The following is a 22428-nucleotide window of genomic DNA, read 5'->3' as shown; positions in this document are numbered from 1 at the left end:
AGGTGTTGTGCGCAGACAAGGATGTTATGTGCCCACTTACAGTTGAAATCAGTTTTACAATACGGTATACATGGACATTTACATTATCTGTGCTCACCAGCCTAAAGTGAGCTGTATCTGGGTTCAGGTATAACAGGGGCATTGAGAGGGCATAGAGGGAGGAGCCTGGCCTGTGGATGGAGGTCAGTGACGGAGACGTGGATGGAGGGAGGGGGTGGTTATGCTTCCCCTAGGCATCCTCACAGCTGCCCATCCCGGGATTTGGAGACCAGGCCCTAGGCTCACGCTTCCCTTCTGTCTGACTTGAGCCACTTCTGACCTCTAACCCCAGCCCCTTGGTGAGCCTGGAGCCCCTACTGACCAGTGGCAGAATAGCACTAAGATCGTGCTACAGGGAGTGTGGCTGGGAGGGGAGAGACAGTGAGCAAACCTCACTACTTGTCCTTTACTTTCTTAGGTCTTATAACAGGTGCAAAACAATCCAGGCCACGGCCCCACCGGTGAGAACGTGCTCCTGAGAGCCGTGCCCATGCAGTAAAGAGGGCAGTGCCCCGCACAGGGTGAGGGTCAGGGGGCAGTTCTGGGATCTGCTCCTCTCAAGTCTCTCAGGGCCGGGGGGTGGGGGTGGGGGGTGGGGGGTGGAGAGGGTGGGGGGTGGGGGGTAGGGGGTGGGGGGGCGCGGGGGGGGGAGGTCGGGGGAAGGGGGGGGCGGAAGAGAAGGGGGAGAGAGAAGGGGGGGAAGTTCCCTCCCCAGTAGGACCCCGACCTGGGGTGAGAATGCCTAGGGAAAGCATACCCCCCTGGTAACACCCCCCTCCCCCGTTTGTGGTCTCCAAAGTAAAGCTCACTTGGGAGGACAAGACCTTTTCTCAGGGTGGGCCCGCAGCCCTCTCCCAGGCCGCACGCCGCTCCTCCGGGGTGGGGGTCGGGGTGGGGGTGGGGGCTCGGACTCAACTCAGTGCCCGGGACTCGCACAGGAGCGGCGAGGACCCCCAGAGGCACTCCTCCCGGGTGCCTCTGGGGGTCCTCCACCCGCAGCACCCGCGGGTCTCCAGGGCAGGGGGCGGCCGGGAGTCGGCCGAGGCCCCGCCCCCGAGGCCCCGCCTCCCCACGGCGCCCAGTCCCGGGGCTCCGGGGACCCGCCCCGCCCTCCGCCGCCCCGCCCACCGCCCCTCGGGCGAGCCCAGCTCCCCGGCCCCACTCGCGGCCGGGCGCTGCGGAGGAGCCTGGCCTCTCTCGCTCGCTGCAAGGTTCGTTCCCGGCCCCGCGCTCCCCGCTCCGCTCCCCGCTCGGCCATGGAGCCGGCCCCCGAGGCCGCGGAGGCGCAGGCGGTGCGCGAGGCGCTGGGCCGCTACGAGGCGGCGCTGGAGGGCGCGGTGCGCGCGCTGCACGAGGACATGCAGGGGCTGCAGCGCGGCGTGGAGCGGCGCGTGGCCGAGGCGCTGCGCCTGGCCGGGCCGCTGGCGCGCACCGTGGCCGAGCTGCAGCGAGACAACCAGCGGCTGCAGGCGCAGCTCGAGCGCCTGACGCGCCAGGTGGAGGCGCTGGGCTTGGCGACCGGGCTGTCCCCCGCGGCGCCGGGCACCCCGGGCACGCCCAGCCCTCCGCCGGCGGCGCCCGGCGCCCCGGACCACGCGCCCCGCCTGGGCTCCGCGCGCTTCGCCAGCCACGCCACCTTCTCCATTTCGGGCCGTGGCCAGGTGAGCCCCGGGGAGCTGGGGTCCGCAGGTGCCGCTGCTGCTGCCCCGCGTGTGTACATCCGCTGGGTTTGGGGGGCTGTGCCTCCACCCGCCGCGAGGACTTGGTGGTGGGGGGTCCGGCTCCACTTCGGGTTTGGAGAAAGCCGAGGAGCACTATCTTGGCCCCCTCCCTTCTGGGGAGCCGGGCCTTGTTTGCCCTAAGTTTTGTCTCCCTCTCTCTGCTGTCTGTCCTGTGACAATAAGGGGTTGGACGCCCAGGTCCGGCCCCTGACCGATCTGCACGGCCCAGGGCCCCGCCCGCGCGTTGGAATGAATGGTCAGCACCCCCGACTCCCCCACCTCCATTCACGCGCCCCAGCGATGCTGCTTCACTGAGGCCTGACGGTTCCGGTGGTTATTGATTAACCAGATGGAGAACGAAGGCCCCCCGTTGGGGGAGGGGAGGACGCAGTCTGGTCAGGTTCAGCCAGGCAGGCATGCTTTTGGAGCTCGCACTGCAGGGGGCAAATCCCTTTACCGTGAAGGGATGGATGGAGAAACCGGCCTGGAGCAGCGTCTAGATTCCTGAGCTCAGCGACTGGCCAGGGGCCCACACCGAGTGGGGGTGGGGCGGAGGCCGCCGGTGTGGCCCGGTCACTGCCCTGGGCATGGGGCCTGGGGAGGCCGGTTAGGACGACTCCATGGGCTGTGCAGCAGCCCTCAGGTGAGACTTTCCACTCTGCAAGAGGACATGTGCTCTTGGCTTGGGTTCCCAGGGTCTGGGTGTGAGTAGTCGGCACCTGTCGCCCCTGGGTCAGTCCTTCAGGCACTCAGGTCTCCTGGGGGGGGGGGGGCGGGGGTTGGGGATCAGATTAGCCCTTGTCCCTGCAAGTCCCACCCTGGGTGGGAGATGGCCCCAGATAGAGCAGTACCAACAGTGCAGGCAGCCAGAGCAGGTGTGCTCCAAACGTAACCATCCCTCCCCGTGTGTGTCCCAGGAAGGCTTTGGGCTGCAGGCTCAGGGCTTGCTGCTGCTGGTGCGGATGGGGGTACGGTGGGGGGCCGTGCAGGCATCCTCCAGAAGGCTCAAGGACTCTCTGGCCAGAGGGGAGCCTGGTGGCTGTGAGAGTTGGGGGGGGGGGGGCAGGCTGTGAAGGCCCCCTGGATGCGGGTCAAGGGACCTGGGCTTTGTTTCTGGGCCATGAGAGGTCCTCACATATGTGCTGGTGGCAGAGTCCTCGGGTGTCCCAGGGATCCCGATGAAGTGTCTGGAAATATGGGTACATTTGATCCTGTCGTCCATAGTATAGTCACACCGTGAGCTCCTGTGTGCCTGGTACACTGTGTCATCCGCCGTTTCTGAGGGTTCGTTTTAACACGCATGTGCTGCTTATCTGCTCGTGGAAGCAGCTGCCCAGGTTTTAACAAAAATACTCCCACAGCCATATATGTACGGATATGTATATGTACATGCACACACGCACATACGTGAGAGCATTCTCTCCAGTCGTCAGCTTTTTTTTTTTTTTTTTTCAGTGGGAGTTGGCCATGATCATCTGAGGTGAACGAGTCCTCTGGGTTATGGGGGGGATGGTGGGTGAGGGGCGCTGGGCAGGGGAGGGCCAGGGTCCTCCTCGGATCTGGCAGCTCCCTCAAGGGTGGGTGGCGGGCTGGAGGGCGGCTGGAGACAGGCTGACTTACAGATGGTGGCCCAAGGAGAGAGGACAGCCATAGCTGGGGCCGTGGTGGGCCGATGGAAAGCTGGGGTTGCCTCGGAGAGGGATGGAAGAGGGAGGACCAGCAAGGTGGAGAGTCTGGATGTTCTTAGAGAGGCAGAGGGGGGCGCTCTGCCGGGGGGACGCCTGGGTCACGTATCTGGCGGAGATGGTCGGCTCCGTTTGGGTTGTGCTGAGTGCGAGGGGCTGTGGACACCCTGGGCAAAGCTGTCCCGGAGCAGGCAGAGTCACCGATCTATTGCACTGAGAGTGGCCAAGGCCGCCAGCTGGGGAGATGCAGGGCAGAGCTGGCTGGGGAGATGTCGGGACAGGGCTGGTAGCTGAAGTCTTCAGTTGTGCAGAAGGAGGAGGCGGGCAGGAGCCCTGGGCAGAGGCTCCACCTCCAGCGCTGCCTGTATCCACTGTCTGTCACGCTGCAGCTTGGCCACAGTGAGCCCCCGGGGTGGAGGGTGGGGAGGGGGGCCAGGCACAGGGCCTCGGGGCCACAGGCAGCTCTCGGGGCCACACACCGTCCTTGTGAATGGAGCTGCCAGGGTGTCCGAGGCCCTGAAGAGCCCACCCTTAGAAATGGAGAGGGGGGAGCCTTCTCCATGGTTGGGGTCAGCAGGGAAGCTGCTGCAGCTGGGGAAGAGGAGGGAGACGCGGTTTGGGAGTAAGGTGTGGACCTCAGGGAGGCGTGGGACGAGGCGGAACAGCAAGCATAGCTGAGTGTGGGGCAGACGATAGCCAGGGTCTCCGGTGGGGTCCGAGGCTCTGCAGCCCCCGAGCCTGGCTCCCTGGGCCTGAGGCAGCTCCCCCACCTGACTAGGAGCACTGGTGCCCCTTCTCCCCCAGCCCACCTCTCCGAAGCCCCGACACAGGCTCCAGGGTCATGGCTGGATGCAGGGGCTGCTGTTTTCTCTCTCTCTCTCTCTCTCTCTCTCTCTCTCTCTCTCTCTCTCTCTCTCTCTCTCCCCCCCCCCCATATCTGTGTCTCTGTCCCAGGGGAGTTCTGGGTGTGAGGGTCGCAGGTGGCTGTGGCCAGGCATTGTGGAGGCTGTGCTGTGCTGCCCATCTGTGACAACAGTGAGATTGGTGTCATCCTGCTGTGTTTTTTTTTGTTGTTGTTGTTGTTTTTTTAATAAATATATTTTATTGACTTTTTTACAAAGAGGAAGAGAGAGGGATAGAGAGTTAGAAACATCGATCAGCTACCTCCTGCACACCCCCTAATGGGGATGTGCCCGCAACCAAGGTACATGCCCTTGATAGGAATTGAACCTGGGACCCTTCAGTCCGCAGGCCGGCGCTCTATCCACTGAGCCAAACCTGGTAGGGCCATCCTGCTGATTTAAAACGGGGTCTGCAGGGGTTGGAAGTGGGTCAAACTCAGCGTGTAAATGTGCCCTGAACTCTGGGTGCGGAAACCCTGACCTTGCCAGGACCTTGCTCCTCAGGCTTACAGAGGTCTGATGGGAGACAGAAGAGCAGCCAGGGAGGCTCCAGGACAGGGGAGGGGGCAGGTCAGGGGGTAGGAGTCACCAGGGAGGACTCCATGCAGGAGGCCTGAGTCCCTGGAGCAGATGGAGCTGGTTTGGGGGCATTTGTTGAGCCGTTGAGGGCACCTCCTCCCCATTAGACCTCAGTTTCCTTGTATCTAAACCAGGGGGCACTGTCCCAGCCCCGCTGGGCCTCTCGCGCTGAGCAGGGTGGGTGATTATAACGGGCATCGGCCCAAACTGCTCACAAAAGTGTCTGTGGAGCCATAGCTGTGACCCGGTGGATGAAGGGAGCCGGCCGGGGGCCTCGGTGGATGGCAGCGGCTCGAGGCCAGGCTGGAGGCCAGGCCGCAGTTGTTTCCTTGGAAATGCCCTCTCGGCTGAGCTGGAGCCGCTGGGTCCTGATGGCCGAGGCGGTGGAGTCCCGTAGGAACCACTGCCAGGAGCGAGGTGTCAGGCCGATCATGAAAGAAACCAGACTCGCCTTATCTGCCTTCCTTTCCCAGACACACTGTGTGATAAGGGAGTTAAATGCTTTGGGGAGAAGTTTGAGTTGAGTCTTTAAAGCCATGGTGTGAACGAGGAGGAGAAGAGCGGGCAGCCGAGTTCACGGCTTAGAATGGCGGTTCTGGCCGCCTGGGCTGTGCTGGACATACGCATGGGCTCATGCATGGGCTCCCGTGTCCACACATGGGCCTGTGTGGGATCACGCAGCACCGAGAGTGCCTGCTCTCACAAAAGTGTTGAAAACGTCCCCAGAGAGAGTGTCTGAAATCAGACTTATCGCATCCCTCCTATGCCTTTAACATTACCAGGCCCCGTGTGGGAGCCTCCCCTTTTTAAAATAATTTTCACCGAAGGATATTTTTCCCATTGATTTTTTTTTTTTTTTTTTTTGAGAGAGTGGAGTGGAGGTAGGAGGGAGGGAGAGAGAGAGAAACATCAATGTGAGAGAGACACATGATTGGTTGCCTTGACTCCAGCCCTGCTCTGCTCCTTGGCTTTCGGGCTCAGGTCCTGCTAGGGTACTTACCCCACTCCCACGTTTGCTCCCCCCCACCTGATGCAAATGGCTGTCTCTGCCCGAGGTGCTGGGAGACAGGTTTGTCTTTTATTTTATTTTATATTTTATTGATATTTTACAAAGAAGAAGGGAGATGGATAGAGCGATAGAAACATCGATGAGAGAGAAACATCAATCAGCTGCCTCCTGAACACCTCCTACTGGGGATGCGTCCGCAACCAAGGTACATGCTCTTGACTGGAATCGAACCCGGGACCCTTCAGTCTGTAGGCTGACGCTCTATCCACTGAGCCAAACCGGCTAGGGCGGGAGACAGATTTGTCTTGAGTGTCCTCCGAAGGCCGGAGTACTTTGTGTAGAGCCCTGGGGTAAGGTAGGAGACATGAGTCCCAAACCTTGACTGTGCAGAAGCCTTTAGTCCAGGCTTGAAGTTAGGGGTGACCTTCTCCACCCTCAGCTTGAGATGTGGGCGGAGCCCTTTCCGTGGGTGAGGAGTGGCTCCAGTCACGGGTGGGGAGCCAGGGGCAGCTGCCGCGGGTCCTCCCAGCATGAGTTCGCCCGATCCCTTTTCCCTCCGCTTTGCTGAGACCCCTTGTCAGGAATCTAGCTGGTTTAGAACCACCTTCCTGTCTGGTTGTGACATCTGGTCCCCTGGGGCATCGTGGGGTGTGGGCCTGCAACGTGCAGGGGCAGGTGGCTATGCCTCCCCCCCACCCCCCAGTAGAGACCCACCTTCTTGGGAAAGTGGTTTCCTCATCAGCCTGTCCCTTCAAGTCCCTGCCTGGACCTGTGGAACCTGCTGGGCCAGAGTGAGGTGGCTGAGGGGACACGGAGACCCCAGAGCTGGGTGGAACCTGGAGGCGGGTGGGGGCTGGAGCTCAGGAGGGACCAGCTGTTTCTCCACTTTCTGCTGAGCTGGCTTCCAGTTAGCAATGGCGTGGCTCCAGGGGTGCCCTCCCCATGCTAGACTGCCAGGAGATGCACCCCCACCTTCTCTATTGTTCCTTGGAGTAGGCCTGGCCCCTCCCCTCTGTCCTCCTGAATCAGAAGTCGAGGGTCACCTTCTCTCCAAGACCAGGCTCTTGAGTCCTGTCCTCTCTCACTTCCCCAGAGACCCCCACCCTGCAGACGGTCCCCTCGTCTTCTGGAGCCGTTCTCTCCGCCTATACATGGTACCCTACCCCTTCCATCTGAAAGACCCCCCCAAGCCCCTTTGCTCCTCTCCCCTCAGGGCTAAACTTACCTGTGGTCTCCGTGTCTCCCCAGCTTCTCCCCCAGGCCATCTCCTGTGCCCTGCCCCCCACCCCTAACCGTCCCAGTGACCTCTTTTTTGCTAAACCCAATGGACGCTTTTTAGAGCTCATCTTGACCGTTTTTTTTTTTTTTAATTTATTGATTTTTTACAGAGAGGAAGAGAGAGGGATAGAGAGAGTTAGAAACATCAATGAGAGAGAATCATCGATCAGCTGTCTCCTGCCCACAACCAAGGTACATGCCCTTGACCGGAATCGAACCCGGGACCTTTCAGTCCACAGGCCGACGCTCTATCCACTGAGCCAAACCGGTTTCGGCTCATCTTGACCTTCTTTTCCTTGACCTCAGGCCACCTTTGCATGCCGCCGACTCGCCTGACTTCTTGATACACTTCCACACGCCTTTCCCAGCATTCTTCTGGTTCTCCTCCCACCTGCCTGCCTGTGCCTTCTCACTCTCAGATGTCTCTCTGCCCCGGGAATGTGGTGCCCTGGGCCCTGGATTTGAGACCCCAGCTTCTTCATTGTCTGTCCGTCCTTCCTGCTAAACTTCACACTCAAGTACCCAGCTACTTCCTGACCTCACCTCCCTGATGCGTAGAGCACCTTACTCTCTCACGCCCCAAACTGAAGTTCTCGTGTCCCCACCCTTCCTGGCCACATCACTCACCCCCGGAAGCCTGGGCTTGGCGGAGGAGTGGCCTCTACTCGTCTCTCCACGTCCTCACTCTCCCCAAAGCCCCGAGTCCTTCTTGCCCTTGGCTCTCCCCCTGTCCCGTCCCCCCTCCTCATGTCTCCCCCCACCTGGGACTAGTGAGGTGGCTGGCCATCTGGGCTCCCCTTCCATGCCACTCCCTTCCGGCTTCTGAAGGATGTCCCTGGAACATGGAGCTGATCACCTTCCGCTCTTTCTCACGTGTACACCCCCTGTCGGAGCCCTCATCGCCCATCTGTAAAGCGGGGCTGGTAGCACCTAATCTGGGAGGGCAGAGCAAGCTGGCATCAGCGGCATGCCCAGATAAAGGGCCTGACACTTGGTAGATCTCAAGTGGCACTTGCATCGCCCACGTCCATATTTCAAACAAACAAACAGACAGACTCCGGGGGCATGACCTCACCCAGGTCACCTGGTGGTTGGCAGCCCAGCCAGGATGCCTGGCACTCCCGCCGGCTCTTGGTCTTGGCGCGCTCTCTGCGCCCCTCCCCCGCTTTTGCGGTGTGTAAGCCAGTCAGGCCCCCGTGCCCTGGACGTGTGGGTGAATTCGTGACCCTGTATCAGTGCAGAGGCCGCAGCAGGAGGGCTCCGGCGCCTGTTGTGGGCCCAGAAGAAGCTTACGTGTGTGTCTGCATTGCAGCTGCTCCCACACAGGCAGCCAGGCCAGCCTGCCCCGCTGGGATGAGCCAGAGCCACACTCGCCTCACCCAGTCACCTGGTCCAGCCCGGGATAGGGGCGGGGCCATCGTGCACACTTCTTTGGAACCCTCTCCATCTTGACCTTTGTCCCTAGCATTTTGGGGTTCTGAGGTGAGGCCAATGGAGGTGGCGTATGCCTCGCCGCAGGATCCCAGGGGCTCAGCAGCTGGGGCTGGGTTTGCCCCCACTTGCTGTGTATCTTCGGCCCATCGTGGTATGTCCTGCGGGCTTGGGCTCTCACATATGAGTGCCGTCTGCGCCGCCAGAATCAGGAGGGCTTTGGGAGCGATTTTGGGAGGGAGGCGGCCCCGGCTGACGGGGCCTTGCCCGTGTTTGTGTCTCCGCAGAGCGTGGATGAAGCCAGCGAGCCGGAGATGAGAAGGTCCTCCACCCAGAGCATCATCGAGAATGGGCACCAGCCAGGGGCAGGTAGGGGCAGGCTGCAGAGGACGGGCAGCTCTGGGCTCGGGGCCTTGGCAGCCGTGCATCTGTGCCAGGCCACCCCTTGGCTGGGTGGGGGGACCTGAGCGTCAACCCTAACACATGGAGAGGCTGCCAGCAGAGTGGCCTCACTCAGAGAGAAGGAGGTTTCAGCACCGAGGGACATGGGAGATCTGCTTCTGGAGGAATGCCAGCAGGGGCGGAGGGAGTGTCCAGGCCTGAGCAGGGGAGAGAGTGGGCTGACAGGCCACCTAGTGTCCATTGACCTGTCTGTGAGGGGAAGTTGGACCCGATGTGGACTCTGGTTGGAGCAGTGAAAAGTCCCCACTCGCGGGAGGTCAGGGAGGCTGGAGTGGTCAGGGAGGCCTCCTCAGAGGAGGCGGGGAGAGGGTTCGGGGAGGCTGGAGCCCGAGGCCCCAGTGGGTGCCTGGCTGACACTATCACCCCCCTCTTGTCACATGTTGCAGGTCCAGGTGATGGACCCCCTGAGGCCACCCAGACCTTCCGGGCACCAGAGCCCCCCAAGCCTCGCCCCATGAGCCTCTCCTTGGGGCTGCCTCACCAGCCAGTCACTGCCGTCATGCGGGTCTCCGAGAGGTTCTCTGGAGAGACTTCAGCCACCGCGCTCTCGCCCACGTCTGCTGCCATCCTGGGGGGCCTCGGCTCGAGCCCCAGTGAGGCCACCCCCCCCTGGACTCTAAGTCCCAGTGGTAGGAGCAGGGGAGACCCCAACTCTGGTCTGGGAGGGTGGGGAAGGGCTGGGGTTGTCTAGCCATAGACTCAGAAAATCTGGGCTCAAGCCCCAGCTCCCCAGCCTGACACTCCTTTCTTTCTTTTCTTTCTTCTATTATATAATATATTTTATTGATTTTTTTACAGAGAGGAAGGGAGAGGGATAGAGAGTTAGAAACATTGATGAGAGAGAAGCATCGATCAGCTGTCTCCTGCACATCTCCCACTGGGAATGTGCCCTTGACAGGAATCGAACCTGGGACCTTTCAGTCCGCAGGCCGAGGCTCTATCCATGGAGCCAAACCGGTTTTGGCGACACTCCCTTCTTTAGCCCATCTGCATCCTCCATCCTTCCCAGAATCCTCTCCCAGAGCCGCCTTGAAACAGCAGCGGCCTTGGCAGGTGATAACCATGGCTTTGCTTACAGGTGGAGGCGGTGGTTAGAAGGCGGCCTTGTACCCTGCACATGTTGGCATAGTCAGACCCAGGCCTGACTTGGGTCTGTGGTCAGGTCTCGGTGGCAGACTTGGGCTGGGACCATATGGGCCTCCAAAGAGAAGGTTCACTGGATGCACAGCACGGGCGGCCCTGGGCCCTGTGGTCTCAAAAGACCTTTTACGTCATTGCTCTTTGTTTCCAGTTTTCTTTCTTCACAACTGTTGGCTGAGGTGGGGCCAGCTCAGCTCAGGGGTCTTACGCGTCCTCGGAGGGACGCTGGGTGAACAGTGCAGGGCCAGGTCAGAGGGAGGCAGGCGGGGCGGGCCCTCCGTGAGACCAGGGTTTGTTGTTTCTCTCCCTCCCTTTGTCCCGCAGAGAAGAATTCTCCTGTCCCACGGCCCTTGCTGGGCTCTGGCTATGGGGCCGTGACAGCAGGCAGGAGCAATGACAGGTGAGTCAGGGCCCGTGTTCCTGGTGGGTGGGTGGGGGGTCATTGCTCTCTAGGTGTCATCTGGGCTTTGCCTTGGACCCAGGGTGCCCAGACCACCTGCAGGGAGCTCCCTGTGCTGCCTCCAGGGGAGGGCACCTTCCTGGGCTTGTGGCCTCCGGAGAACCGAGGCAGCCGGGATGCTGGGTCGGGTCAGAGCAGGGAAAGGGAGGCAGTGGCGTTTGTTGGGCGGAGAGTTTTGTTTAGAGAAATGTGGCCGCAGGCCGGCTTTTCTATGGACCCTTCAAGGCAAGTCTGTTGGAAGGTTGGAGGGGTGTCTCCATTCACCTGGAGGAAGGAGGGTAGAGGGATCCCCACTCTCCTCTTCATCCATCCAACCTGGCCAGCATCCCTCAGAGCGGCTGCTGCCTGCCCTGGCCTGGGAAGGCACCCAGAGAGGCCCTAGGCTGTGGTCCAGGCCTCCCCCAGCCTGCTCTGCGGGTGTCCCTGTGTCCCCCCAGGCCGGCTGGGCTGTGATTGGAGATGGGGATGGGGGACTGGCTGGGCTTTCCTTTTTCTTTTAATAATGAAGGAATTGTGACTTTCTGGCAGACTGTTCCAGAGGGAAAACAAAAGGGGGTCTTATCGAGTGGCGGTGGAGGAGGGGAGTGTGGCTCTGAGCGCACCTCCTGCCTCTCAGAAAGGGTGTCCCTGCCTGCCTTGGGCATTGACACCCTCACCCAGTGAGGGGCCCTTCTCCCTGCTGCTTCAGACAGAAAACCTGCCCAACCGGTCAGGCCCGGAGCAGGTGGCGCTGGCCTCCTCCTGCCTGCCCCCAAGCCCCCATTTCTGCCTCCTCTCACCCTCAGGGGGAGGAGGAGCCCGGGCCTGGGTGAGTGGGTGACGGCTGGCAATGGGAGCTAGTGATGGCGAGAGGCAGTGACGCCTCCTGGTTCTCTCCTCAGCCCCCCTCTGGTGACGCCGCCCCAGTCGCCCCCGTCCCCGCAGCCGCCAGCCGCCGCTCAGGCCCATCGCCGGGAGCTGGTGAGGTCGCAGACGCTGCCCCGGACCTCCAGCGCGCAGGCCCGGAAGGCTTTGTTTGAGAAGTGGGAGCAGGACACGGTGGGCAAGTACGGACACTGGTCCTCGGATCAGGATGCGCCCCGGAGTAGGCCCAGCCCCCTCCTGGGCTCCCACAAGGCACAGGCAGGACTGCTGGCCCCAAGCTGTTCCCTGGGGTCCTCCCCTAAGGGGTGACCTCGTGGGGAAGACACAAGCTCAGGGCTTGGGAGCCGGGCAAGGCCTGATGAGAGTCCTCCTCTCTGCCAGTTCCCAGGGGGCCCCTCCGGGCTGTCCTCACGCCCAAGTTCCTTGTGAGTCGTAGTCCCTTTGGTTTCTGCGAGAGACCCGAGGCCGGGAGGGCAGTCCATTGGGATTCCCGGCAGGAGCTGGGAGGTGACACCCAAGTGCCCCCGTCTGCCGTCATGCCTGGAACCCTCCTGTTAGAGACGGGACCCGCCCTTGAACACTTACCGGGCCCTCCTGTCAGTGCGGGGTGGTGACACCTGCTGCGGGCAGGGGGGCAGGCTGCCTAGGCCTGTGACAACCACTGGACCCCAGTGCTGGCTCCCGAGGCTCCGTCTCTAGTGAGGGAGACAGACCCAGGGAGGGGGTGTCCCCAGGGCCCAGCCAGCCCATCTCGGCTGTTAGGGGGTGTCCTTGGGGCCCAGAAGAGGCAACGGTCCTAGGTCAGGAAAGAGCCGTCAGCGTGGGGGTTCTCAGAGGGAGGCTCAGAAGGAGGATGGGCATCTGGAGGCTGGAAGGGGGGTGGTCCTCCCGGAGACCATCGGGGGCGGCAGTGTGGCTGGTGCGCAGGGTTCAGGCCTGGACGTGGACACAGGGGCGAGGGAGGCCAGGTCCTGACAGAGCGCCTCCCTGGGTGGGGATGGCCGGGGACTCCCCTGCTCCTCGGTGGCAATGGCAGCTGCGGGGCAGCCCCCACGGCAGGCCTGCGCGCTCTCCGCAGGGGCAGGGGCGAGGCCCGGGCCAAGCTGAAGCGGTCCCAGAGCTTCGGGGTGGCCAGCGCCAGCAGCATCAAGCAGATCCTGCTCGAGTGGTGTCGCAACAAGACTCTGGGCTACCAGGTGAGCCCGGGTCCCACCCTGGCCCCCGGGACCCCGGCCAGGGGCTTGACTAAGTACGTATCACCCCTTGCTTCTGTTTTCCTGGCCAGGGTAAGAACCCAGTGGGGGAAAAAGGGGGGGGGTGGCGCGGGTAGGAGCTAGAGTAGGGGTGTCGAACGCAATCAGAGAAGGGGCCAAAATCTAAAATCCAGCCTAAATCGCGGGCCGAATGGTTTACTGAACAGTCATAAACTGTCATTGTGATGGAAACGCAGCGGAGTGCAGTGATGACAGTGCGGTGCGGGCCACATTGCAAGGCCTGGCGGGACGGATTTGGCCCGCGGGCCTTGTGTTTGACACATGTGAGCTAGAGAAATGGTGCCTCCCTGGTCAGTCCCTAGCAGATCCCAGGAGTCCTGTGTCTGGCGCCACCTAGACTGGTGTGTAGACTGGTCGAGTGCCCCCTGTGGCGTGAGGTCCCGTGGCTGCAGCTGGTGGCTGTGGCTGAGCCGAGTGGATGCTGGCCCTTGAGGGGGGGCTGGGGAACCTGCCCATGGGGTTGCATTGGGCAGGGAGCGGAGGCGGGGCCCCCGCCCCCCTCACCTGGCCGCACGGACCTCGCCTTGCTCGCAGCACGTGGACCTGCAGAACTTCTCCTCCAGCTGGAGCGACGGCATGGCCTTCTGCGCCCTGGTGCACTCTTTCTTCCCCGACGCCTTCGACTACGGCGCCCTGAGCCCCGCGCAGCGGCAGAAGAACTTCGAGCTGGCCTTCACCATGGCCGAGTGAGTACATGGCGGTCCCGCGGGCTCCCAGCCTGGCCCGGTCCCGGAGCCCGAGAGGACGACCGCGTGGGTGGTGCTCAGGGGCCGGCAGGATAGGGGGCGGCGGACGCAGAGCTGAGGACCTGGAGGCCTTCCAGCCTGCTCTCCCCCGGAGAGATGGGGAGACTGAGTCCTGGAGGTGGGGATCTGCCTGGGTCCCCCCAGTCTCTTCTTGGCGCCCCTGCTCTTTTTGCTGGGCGTCTGGCTTCCGGCGGACGGGCTGGGAGACGGGGCATGATGATGGGCAGTGGAGTGATGCTGCCGGAGCACTGAGTCTGCCTCGCGGGGCTGGTGGGAAGATGAGGGGCCCCGGGCGAGCCACAGCTGTGACGGATCAGCAGGAAATTCAGTAATGTCTGCCTGGGGGACATTTAAAAAACGCCTTCAATAAGTAGATGTTGCTTCCCTAGACATTATTCTGGTGTTTCATATAACACTGTCTGCCTTCTCCCTACCCACTTAGAGGGGGGCCGTTCTGGGGTCAGGAGGCGCTTGGGAAGCCAGTGGAGGTTTGGTGATTGTCGGGGGGCAGCCCCAGAGCACCAGGAGCCGGCAAAGCGGGATGTGTCTGTCAGGGTCCTGCGGGGTGCGTGCACGCTGAGTGGGTGAGGGACTCCGCACTAGGGGTGCGGGAGTGAGTGAGGGAGGGAGGGAGCCAGGTGCCATGCAGGGCCCTCGGCTGGTCAGCCTGAAGGGAGCCAGGAGCATAGCTGTGCGGAGGGCTGGCTGACGGGAGCTGCGCTTGGGGCAGTGGCTCTGACCCGCTCACAGTGACCCGGCAGGGAGGGAGCTGGGGGGACGAATCCTCTGCCCTCGCTCTCCTCCTGCCCACCACGCCAGGGCTGCTTCTTGGCTGAGCACAGGCAGAGGGCAGGGCAGGGCGGCCACTGCTGCCTCCACTGAGGCCCCGGAGCCGGAGCCGCACCCGGCTCAGACGCTGAGCGAGTTTGGACCGCCTGATGCTGAGCCCGGCGGGGTGGCGTTGAGGGGAGGAAGGCCTCCCAGAGTGCAGTTTCCCGGCGTTAACGTTTCCCATCCCCTCCTGCCCACCTGCCCACACCCCAGTGGCTCCCCCTCTGCTCTGTGGTCTGTGCCGAGGGCCCGTGTCGAGGAGGTGCCCTCCTGTGCTTGGCGAGTTGGAGGAGCCCTCGCCCCAAGCCTCCTCACTGCATTCCCGGCCTGCCCTTCCGGCCCCCACACCACCGAAGCCCGAAGCCCGGCTGGAGAGGGAGTCGGAGCCGGCAGGGGCCGGGACCCGCCTTTGGTCCTGAGGGGTCGCCTCGGGCGGCGGCAGCGGCCCCTCTCCGAGCAGCAGCCCTGGCTCCGGGGCCGCGCTCAGGCCTGGCTCCCTGCTGCTGGCCCTCGCCGCTGGAACACCAGTGCTGCCCCTGTTGTGTTGTCTCGGATGACGCGCTTGGACTCGCGGCCCCTCGGGGTCATAAGAACTCCTTGTATACTTTAAAAGCCTCCTCTTTCTTGGCTGCTCGGGAGTAGCTGTCATCCTAATTGCAGAAACAGCTTCGGATGGAGCGTGTTATGCAACTGGATCCAGACCACGGGGAAGGAGAGCCAAGTGCGCGGGGTTGGGGACGGGCGCCTCCGAGGGATGGGGCCCAGCTGCCCGGAGCCCGGCCATGGACCTTCAGAAACCGGGCCGCCGGAGTCTGCAGGGCCGGGCGGCGTCACGGCGTCCTCCGTCAGGTCCAGTGGGCCAGGCGCTGCCAGCTCATGCCCTGGCTGCCTTGGTTCCCCTCAGCTCTGGGCCTGTGGCGAGGAGAGGGAGGCCCTGGGCCACGGGGTGAGGGTGGGGGGGAGGGCGCGGCCCTGCACCCCGGCTTGCTGGGAGCACAGCTTTCCTTGGCAGCCAGAGCCGGAGCACTTGGTGGTTGTGCTTCCCCAGCATGAGGTTTGAGCCGGCAGCCTCCAGACTCCGCACACATGGTTCTGCTGTCTCCAGCCCTGGGGAGCAGTGGCGGAGGCTGCTCCAGGGGTGGCCTCCCTCCTCCCCAGAGCAGACAGTGAGGGTAAGAAGCTTGGCCCTGCCTCCCTGCAGCCTGAGTCTGCTCCTGGCTGGGGACGGGAGGGTGGTCAGCCAGGCCCCTGAAGTGCATTCTTGTTTTTCCGCTGACTTGAGGGGGCCGGAGTGCCTGTATTCGGGGAGCTTGCTCGGAGTCTGGGAAGGGGCTTCCCCTTGTGAGTCATCCAGATTATCTGAGGGCACTCACTGCAGAGGGCTTGGGAGGTGGGCCTGGCTGTCCGAGGCGCTGGGGCGGACAGCAGCCTGGTCCCCCCGTGTCCTGGCTGGTTAGAGGAGATGGAGCGAAAGCACAGGGACACCTGCTCAGAGAGCCATCTTCCGGTGTCTTACCCCGTATACCTGAGGCTCAACACCGAAGCCAAGCAGGCGTGCGGGGCTGCCGGAAGCCGCCAGGAGCCGCGGGCCGGAGCTGAGGAAGGCGGCTTAGGAGCGGGCCGTGTGGGAGGAGGGGAGCCGGGCTCTGATGAAGTTACAGCTTTTGGAAGGGCAAAGAGGACAGGAATGGGCCTCCCAACATTGGGGCCACCTCACACCAGGAAGGAAAAGTTTCCAGATCCTCCTGTGGGCAAGTTCCTTCAAAGCACAGAGACCCATCCAGCCGGTGTGGCTTAGTGGCTGACTGTTGACCTATGAACCACGAGGTCAAAGTTCGATTCCTGGTCAAGGCGCATGCCCGGGTTGTGGGCTGGATCCCCAGTAGGGAGTGTGTAGGAGGCTGCCAATGGGTGATTCTCTCCCAGCATTGATCTTTCTATCTCTCCCTCTCCCTCTCCCTTCCTCTCTGACGTCAATAAAAATATATGTATTTTTAAAAAGCACAGAGATGCCTCAGAGCCTGTGGAGCAAAGGTGGCTTATGCTTCTCCCCCCCCCCCCCCCAATAATTTACAGTCCCAGAGATTCCTCGTGGCCTAATCCGTGTGAACGGATGCGGTGTTGACAGCAAGACGAGCCCGTTCTGTCGGACAGGTGTTCAGGACTTGGAAAGCGGAGGGCCAGCCCCTTTTATGGGTACTTGACCCTCCGCACCCTCTTCCCCTCCTCCCCCTCGGGGCCAGACATGCGGCCCGAGGCTCCCGCCTGCCCTGCGGGGAATGTGCCCCGCTCTCGGGTTACCCGGAGCAGAAGGGGCTTTCAGGCTATTTGTAGTGTCCATGTGTCCCTGCCCAAAACCAGATAGGAGGCTGCAGGCCGAGCTCTGGCATCCTGGTCTTAGAGAAGCTTAAATAAGTAAAAATAACCCCTCCGGCCCTCCCCCACCTCCCTCGCAGGCCAGCCCTGAGGTGGCTGAAGCCCACGATGGCCTGGGGCGGGAGGAGGCCCTGCTAAGCCGCTCCTCACCCCGCCGAGGTGGGGCCCGTGCTCACGGAGCCCGGCTGGTACCCAGATGTGCGGGGACATTGGAAGTGATTTGTTTAAGTGATTTAAAACAAGTGTGTATCATGTATACAACATTCACATTTATTTTTATTTTTATTTTTATTTTTTACATTTTTTTAAATCAATCTTTATTGTTCATATTATTACAAAGGTTCCTCATTTCTTCCCCCGTCCACCAGGTTCCCACCCCACCCTCCGCCCCCTCCCCATCCCCCATTGTCCTCATCCATAGGTGCACAGTTTATGTTCAGTCTCTTCCTCCCTCCCTTTCCTGGATAGTAAATCCCTTTTCAGATAGTAAATCTGTTACTTAGCATTTTCTCATATCAATAATACCTCCACATGCCCAATGATACACTTCACACAAAAAACATTTCCAAATAGGTCAATCAGCCTCATCCAGGCCCCACCCAAGGCACTCACAGATCAACACCCCAGCGCTATATTAACTCAACACATCCAGATCTAAGCCTTCATCACTTGATTCAGCAGACCCTCACGTTCCCACAAAAGTTTCCAGCCATGTCTGAGAGGCAGCTGTGGGGCAGGGGCAGGCGAGGAGCGAGCTGTTCCGGGCCTGGCTGCTCCGGGCCTGACCTCTGTTGCTCTGGTTCGTTCCACAACCAGCTGCTCCGGGTCTGGCCACTGCCGCTCCCGACCTAGTTGCTCTGGACTTGGCTGTTGCTGCTCCAGGCCTGGCCGCACCCGACCCAGCTGCTCTGGGCCCGGTTGCTCCGGGCCTGGCCGCTCCCAGCCTGGCAGCCGCTGCTCCGGGCCTGGCTGCACCAGACCAACATTCACATTTTATTTAAAAGGCAGTTAAGGCCTCTAATAGTGGAGACGTAAAAACATTTTTGTAAACGTCGCTGATCATCACTTTTCTCATCTCCTGTCTCATGAACTGTGTCCTCAGCTTCCGGCAATCTCGTCATTACTGTTGTGGTGGGTCAGCTGGGGTGGGGGCTTGAGGGATGTGGCCCAGTCCCCTCGCTTCCTGCTTGCGTAGGAGAGGCTAAGGCCAAGGGTGGAGCCGTAGCCCCAGTCCTGACTGCCGCCCTGATTCCGGAGACTCGCTGCCTGGGCAGGGATTCATTGCTCTGAGGGTCAGCGCTCCCGCCAGAACAGAGAAGGGATCCGGTTGCCCTCTCCGCACAGGTTGGACGACACCTGGGATGTGTAGTGGTTCTGCATGTGCTCCACGAGGGGATAAGAAATCAGAACGAGCTCAGCAGACAGGGCCCAGGTACCCGTTGGGAGCAGTGAAGGAACCACAGTATTCAGTTTGAGGGAAAGATATGAATTTGAAAATTGTCTTCCAACAGGGCTCCTTTGGGGGGGAATTTTTTTAACCGGAGAATAGCCTGTGAGAACAATAGGCGTAAAGAGTCGAGAGGGGAAAGGGTGCCCAGCCAGTGTGGCTCAGGGATTGAGCATCGACCTATGAACCAGGAGGTCACGGTTTGATTATCTGTCAGGACACACGTCCAGGTTGCGGGCTCGATCTCCAGTGTGGGGTGTGCAGGAGGCAGCCAATCAGTGATTCTCTCTCATCCCTGATATTTCTATCTCCCTCTCCGAAATCAATAAAAATATATCTGAGAGAAAAATAAAAGGGGGCGGGGAAGAGTATGAGAAACTAAGGGAGGGCTCTCATGGCAGTGCCACCTGTAGAGGGATCCGAACTGTCCTCCGAGGATTCGGGGGCCCCTTCCCTGGACCTGGCGGGGAGGGTGCCAGGCAGCGCCTGCAGAGGGACGGTTGGTGCTTCTGATGGGAGTGTTTGGAGGATGTCTCTTCCATGGCCGAGGTTCTGGGTTCTAATGCTGCCCACATTTACTAGAAGATGGCTGAGGCCACGCTGTTGGTGGCTCCGGTGATGCCCTGGGCACAATGCGGAGTCTGCTCTCACACACACCTGAGGCCCTCTGGCAGCAGCCCCGGGAGGGCAGGGGGAGGGCAGGGGGAGGGCAGGTTCTCTCCTGGGCTGCAGGTGAGGAGGAGGGCGCCAGATGCTACGTGATACCCCAGGAAGGTGAACTCAGGTCCCCGGGAACCCTCAGGAGAACTCCGATTTTCAGACCTTGACCGCGGACAAAGCACCTTTGCGTGCCTGCCCTTGTCAGAGCTCCGACTTTCCTGACACCGAGCCCTGCCTGGCCCGACCTGGGGAGCAAGGGTGCCCGCTCATTGGGCCAAACCACTCGCCACCCCACAAAGCTGCTGGATTCTCTTACAGGCTGCCCGCTCCAGAGCCAGGGGGGAGGCGGCAATGGGATCTGGGACAGATGTCTCCATTTCGCCTTGACATTTGGTTTCTGATAGGAGGCCTGGCGTCCGGCCAGCCCCACGAAGCAGGGCCCTGTGCTGATGTCAGGGGCCTTGTCTTTGGAGCACGCAAGCCCAGGGGCGGTGGGGACTGGGAGAAAGTGCTGCGTGAGCCTCAGGAGCGGCGTCACAGCTCGGGGCTACAAGGCACTTGAAGACACACGCACAACCTCCCAAAAAGGAGCAGTGGGGAGCCCACTGGGAGGGGGAGCAGGGGCAGGAGGGTGATTTTCTGCTGTTTATTGAGCTCTTTCCATGTGCCAGACACCGTTCCATCTTGTGTGCGTGGATTTGCTCATTAATCCTCACACCACCCAGTGAAGTGGCTGTTATTCCAGATGGGGAAACTGAGGCGCGGAGAATTTGAGGCTCTTGGCCACAGTCCTATGGCTAGTAGTTCAAGGATGGAGGTGGGATGGGAACCCTGACGGCCATGCACTCAGCGATGTGGGCGAGGAAGACCGGGGACCCCTGGAACTACAGGAGTGGCCACAGGTGTTGAAGGAAGGACACTGATGATTGGACCCAGTGCAACTGTCTTTGCCCTTTTGGGTCTGCCCGGTGCTGCCAGGCCAGCCGCATTGATGCCCAAGGGAAGGCATTCCAGAGGGCGCCATTTAAAGACTCAGGGCTGCCCTAGCTGGTTTGGCTCAGTGGATAGAGTGTCGGTCTGCGTACTGAAGGGTCCCAGGTTCCATTCGGTCAAGGGCATGTACGTTGGTTGCAGGCATATCCTCAGTAGGAAGCAGCTGATTGATGTTTCTCTCTCATCGATGTTTCCAACTCTATTCCTCTCCCTTCCTCTCTGTAAAAAATCAATAAAATTGCTGCGGTGCACAATGCGACATTCCTGAACTCTGGATTCTCACTGTCCCATCTCCGTGGAGCCGAGGCCTTCAGCTGCCTCCCAGCAGGGATGGCGGAGTGGACAGCTTCCGTTACCGCCCAGCGGAAGGCGCCAGTTCCCACATGCATCTGTGCCAGGAGCCAAAATTAAACCAGTGTCTCCCATTGCATGAGGCACAGGGCCTGGGGGAGGGGAGGCAAGGTGGTTTTAGGCAATGTTTGATACTTTGAATTGTAACCCATCAGTAGGTAGTGAGTTCCATGTAGTGACTCATAACAAGCATTTAAAAAAAAAAAAGAGGGGGGGAGAAATAAAGATGAAATATTATAGAGAAAATATGGGTAGTAGGGTATTTTTGTGAAATGTTATTTCCACATATATATGTGTGTGTGTGCTGAATTATGATGAAAAATCTTTCTCTAACCATGGGTCACGGTGAGAATAAGTTTAGAATCACTGTTTCGGGAGGCCTGGGGTGAATTTGTTTTTACTTTGCTCTTTCGACAGCAGGCCCTTGAATAATGTCTCATTTAATGTGGTTGTTTGGGTATCACGTTGATGAGATGGTGTAGACCAACCATATCAAACTCAAGGCCAGCAGGCCTCGCTTGGAGCCGGTGAGTTTGACATGCTTGGGGAGGGACTCCTGTGGATAGCAGTCAGCCTTCGGTAAAATCGGTTTTGTGATGCACCCTTCTGCAAAAGTTGCAGAACCTGTCCGCATGGTTCAATAAGGACGTTCCCTGCATTTATTTTTATCGTTTATGCTGATTTTCCATAGACTGCTGAGATACAGCGACATTTTTTTTAAAGTTAAATTCAGTGAAATGTCATTTAACCAAAAATTGATGTAAGTCTACTTAAGTGAGAATCTGAGTTGCATGGGTGCTTCCCGAATGTGGGAGTTGGGGAAACACTGCGTTAGCCGAAGTGACCGCCCAGGTTCTCCTGAGGGGGTCCCGCTCCGGCCGAGTTCCGCTCTCCTGCGGGCTGACCACTGGGGGCGGGTGACTGTCCAGGACCGAGGACTGGGGACCGAGGACCGGGACCTGCCTTCTGACGCGGGGCTTCTGTGTTTCAGGAACCTGGCCAACTGCGAGCGCCTGATCGAGGTGGAGGATATGATGGTGATGGGCCGCAAGCCGGACCCCATGTGTGTCTTCACCTACGTCCAGTCGCTGTACAACCACCTGCGTCGCTTTGAATGAAGCCCCGTGGGCCTGGAGCGCCGCATGGCAAGCCCAGGAGGAGCCTGCGGGGCGCCGATGCCCCCGGAGCTGGGGCAGCTAGAAGCCGCGTCCTGGTGTGGGCGCTGCGGGCTCCGTGGTGTGTGTCCGCCCGCCCGCCCGCCCGCCCGCCCTCCCGGCTGTGTTACTGATGAAAGCGCCCTGAGCCTGCTCCGACTGCGTTGATCACAGCCAGGGGCGTGAAGGAAAAGGGAAAATCACCAGAGAGGGAGAAATTGGTGCTAAGTAATTATCTTTCTTTAAAAAAAAAAAAATGCTTGTCTGTAGATCCCTGAATGCTAAATCCCACGTTTCCCTCTGGTGAGTCTGATCCATTGGTTTCACAGGGTTACAATGATTACCAAGTATTTTTTCTTTTTTTAATCAAAATACCCAGAGTTTTTTACTTCCTCACACTATTGTAGTTTCCTTTCCTCCCTCCCTCCCTCTGGGCCACGGCCAGGAAACAGAGAGGCCGCCTAATCAGCAGCCTGACAAAGAAGACCGAAGCCTTGGGAAGAAGGAGTTGAATCGCTCCCAGGTCCTGGGCTGCAGATGACCTTCGCGTCACCTCGGCTCTCCGGGGAGATGGGAAGGCCCTTGCCTGGTCCCGGAGGCTCTTGTCCTTCCCTGGAGGCCCCACAAGTGTTTGGCTAAGAATAGGCTGTCCTGCAGTTAACACTTTGGGGACGGACAGGCCCTTGGTGTAGAGAGGTAGTTTTTACTCACAGCTTTTTGTAGAGGATTTGCTGCGGATATTTATAAAAAGTAACTCCATCTGTACCATTGACCGTTTGTACATAAAAGATGTGTTGAACTTCCCTTGGGGTTTGTTCTTTCTTTTGGGAGATGCGGGGCCCAAGACTAGGAGGTTTTGCACACGGCTCACATGGGAATCGACGGACAGGCCCCCTTTACTGTTTACCTGAATCCCTCGCCAAAAGGTTGGCAGTCCCATTCCCTCATCTCAGCTGTGGAAGGAGCACGGACAGAGCGCGCCCCTCGTGGATCCGTGTTGGCTGACATGTCTGTGAGAAGCAGGGG

At 60.3% G+C, this 22428-nt stretch overlaps 1 protein-coding gene across 6 annotated transcripts; it reads left to right on the top strand.

Moving 5' to 3' along the window:
* The first annotated feature begins 1181 nt into the window (after positions 1-1181).
* On the top strand, positions 1182-22205 carry SMTNL2 (smoothelin like 2). Of its 6 annotated transcripts, none has more exons than XM_045586655.1 (8): positions 1182-1700; positions 8932-9013; positions 9493-9735; positions 10571-10646; positions 11588-11752; positions 12630-12766; positions 13379-13530; positions 15082-16416. In XM_045586655.1, the coding sequence occupies exons 1-8, from the start codon at positions 1296-1298 to the stop codon at positions 15472-15474; spliced, it is 1653 nt and encodes a 550-aa protein (XP_045442611.1). In that variant the 5' UTR covers positions 1182-1295; the 3' UTR covers positions 15475-16416. The 6 variants fall into 6 exon arrangements, with proteins under 6 accessions (XP_045442611.1, XP_045442612.1, XP_036308251.1 ...); XM_045586656.1 differs by having other exon boundaries at positions 1183-1700; positions 12649-12766; XM_045586657.1 differs by lacking the exon at positions 15082-16416 and adding an exon at positions 21240-22205 and having other exon boundaries at positions 1189-1700.
* Positions 22206-22428: the final 223 nt, after the last annotated feature.

The sequence above is a fragment of the Pipistrellus kuhlii genome, unplaced genomic scaffold (assembly GCF_014108245.1).
Source record: "Pipistrellus kuhlii isolate mPipKuh1 unplaced genomic scaffold, mPipKuh1.p scaffold_m20_p_23, whole genome shotgun sequence".
NCBI lineage: Eukaryota > Metazoa > Chordata > Mammalia > Chiroptera > Vespertilionidae > Pipistrellus > Pipistrellus kuhlii.
Note: the sequence above shows the minus strand (reverse complement) of the source record. Positions and strands in the feature narration are given on the sequence as shown.

Coding starts and splice junctions, on each gene's coding strand:
- SMTNL2 (XM_045586655.1), top strand. CDS start 1,296: ATGGAGCCGGCCCCCGAGGCCGCGGAGGCGCAGGCGGTGCGCGAGGCG. Junction 1,701..8,931: donor CCATTTCGGGCCGTGGCCAG/GTGAGCCCCGGG, acceptor GTGTCTCCGCAG/AGCGTGGATGAAGCCAGCGA. Junction 9,736..10,570: donor CTGGACTCTAAGTCCCAGTG/GTAGGAGCAGGG, acceptor TTTGTCCCGCAG/AGAAGAATTCTCCTGTCCCA.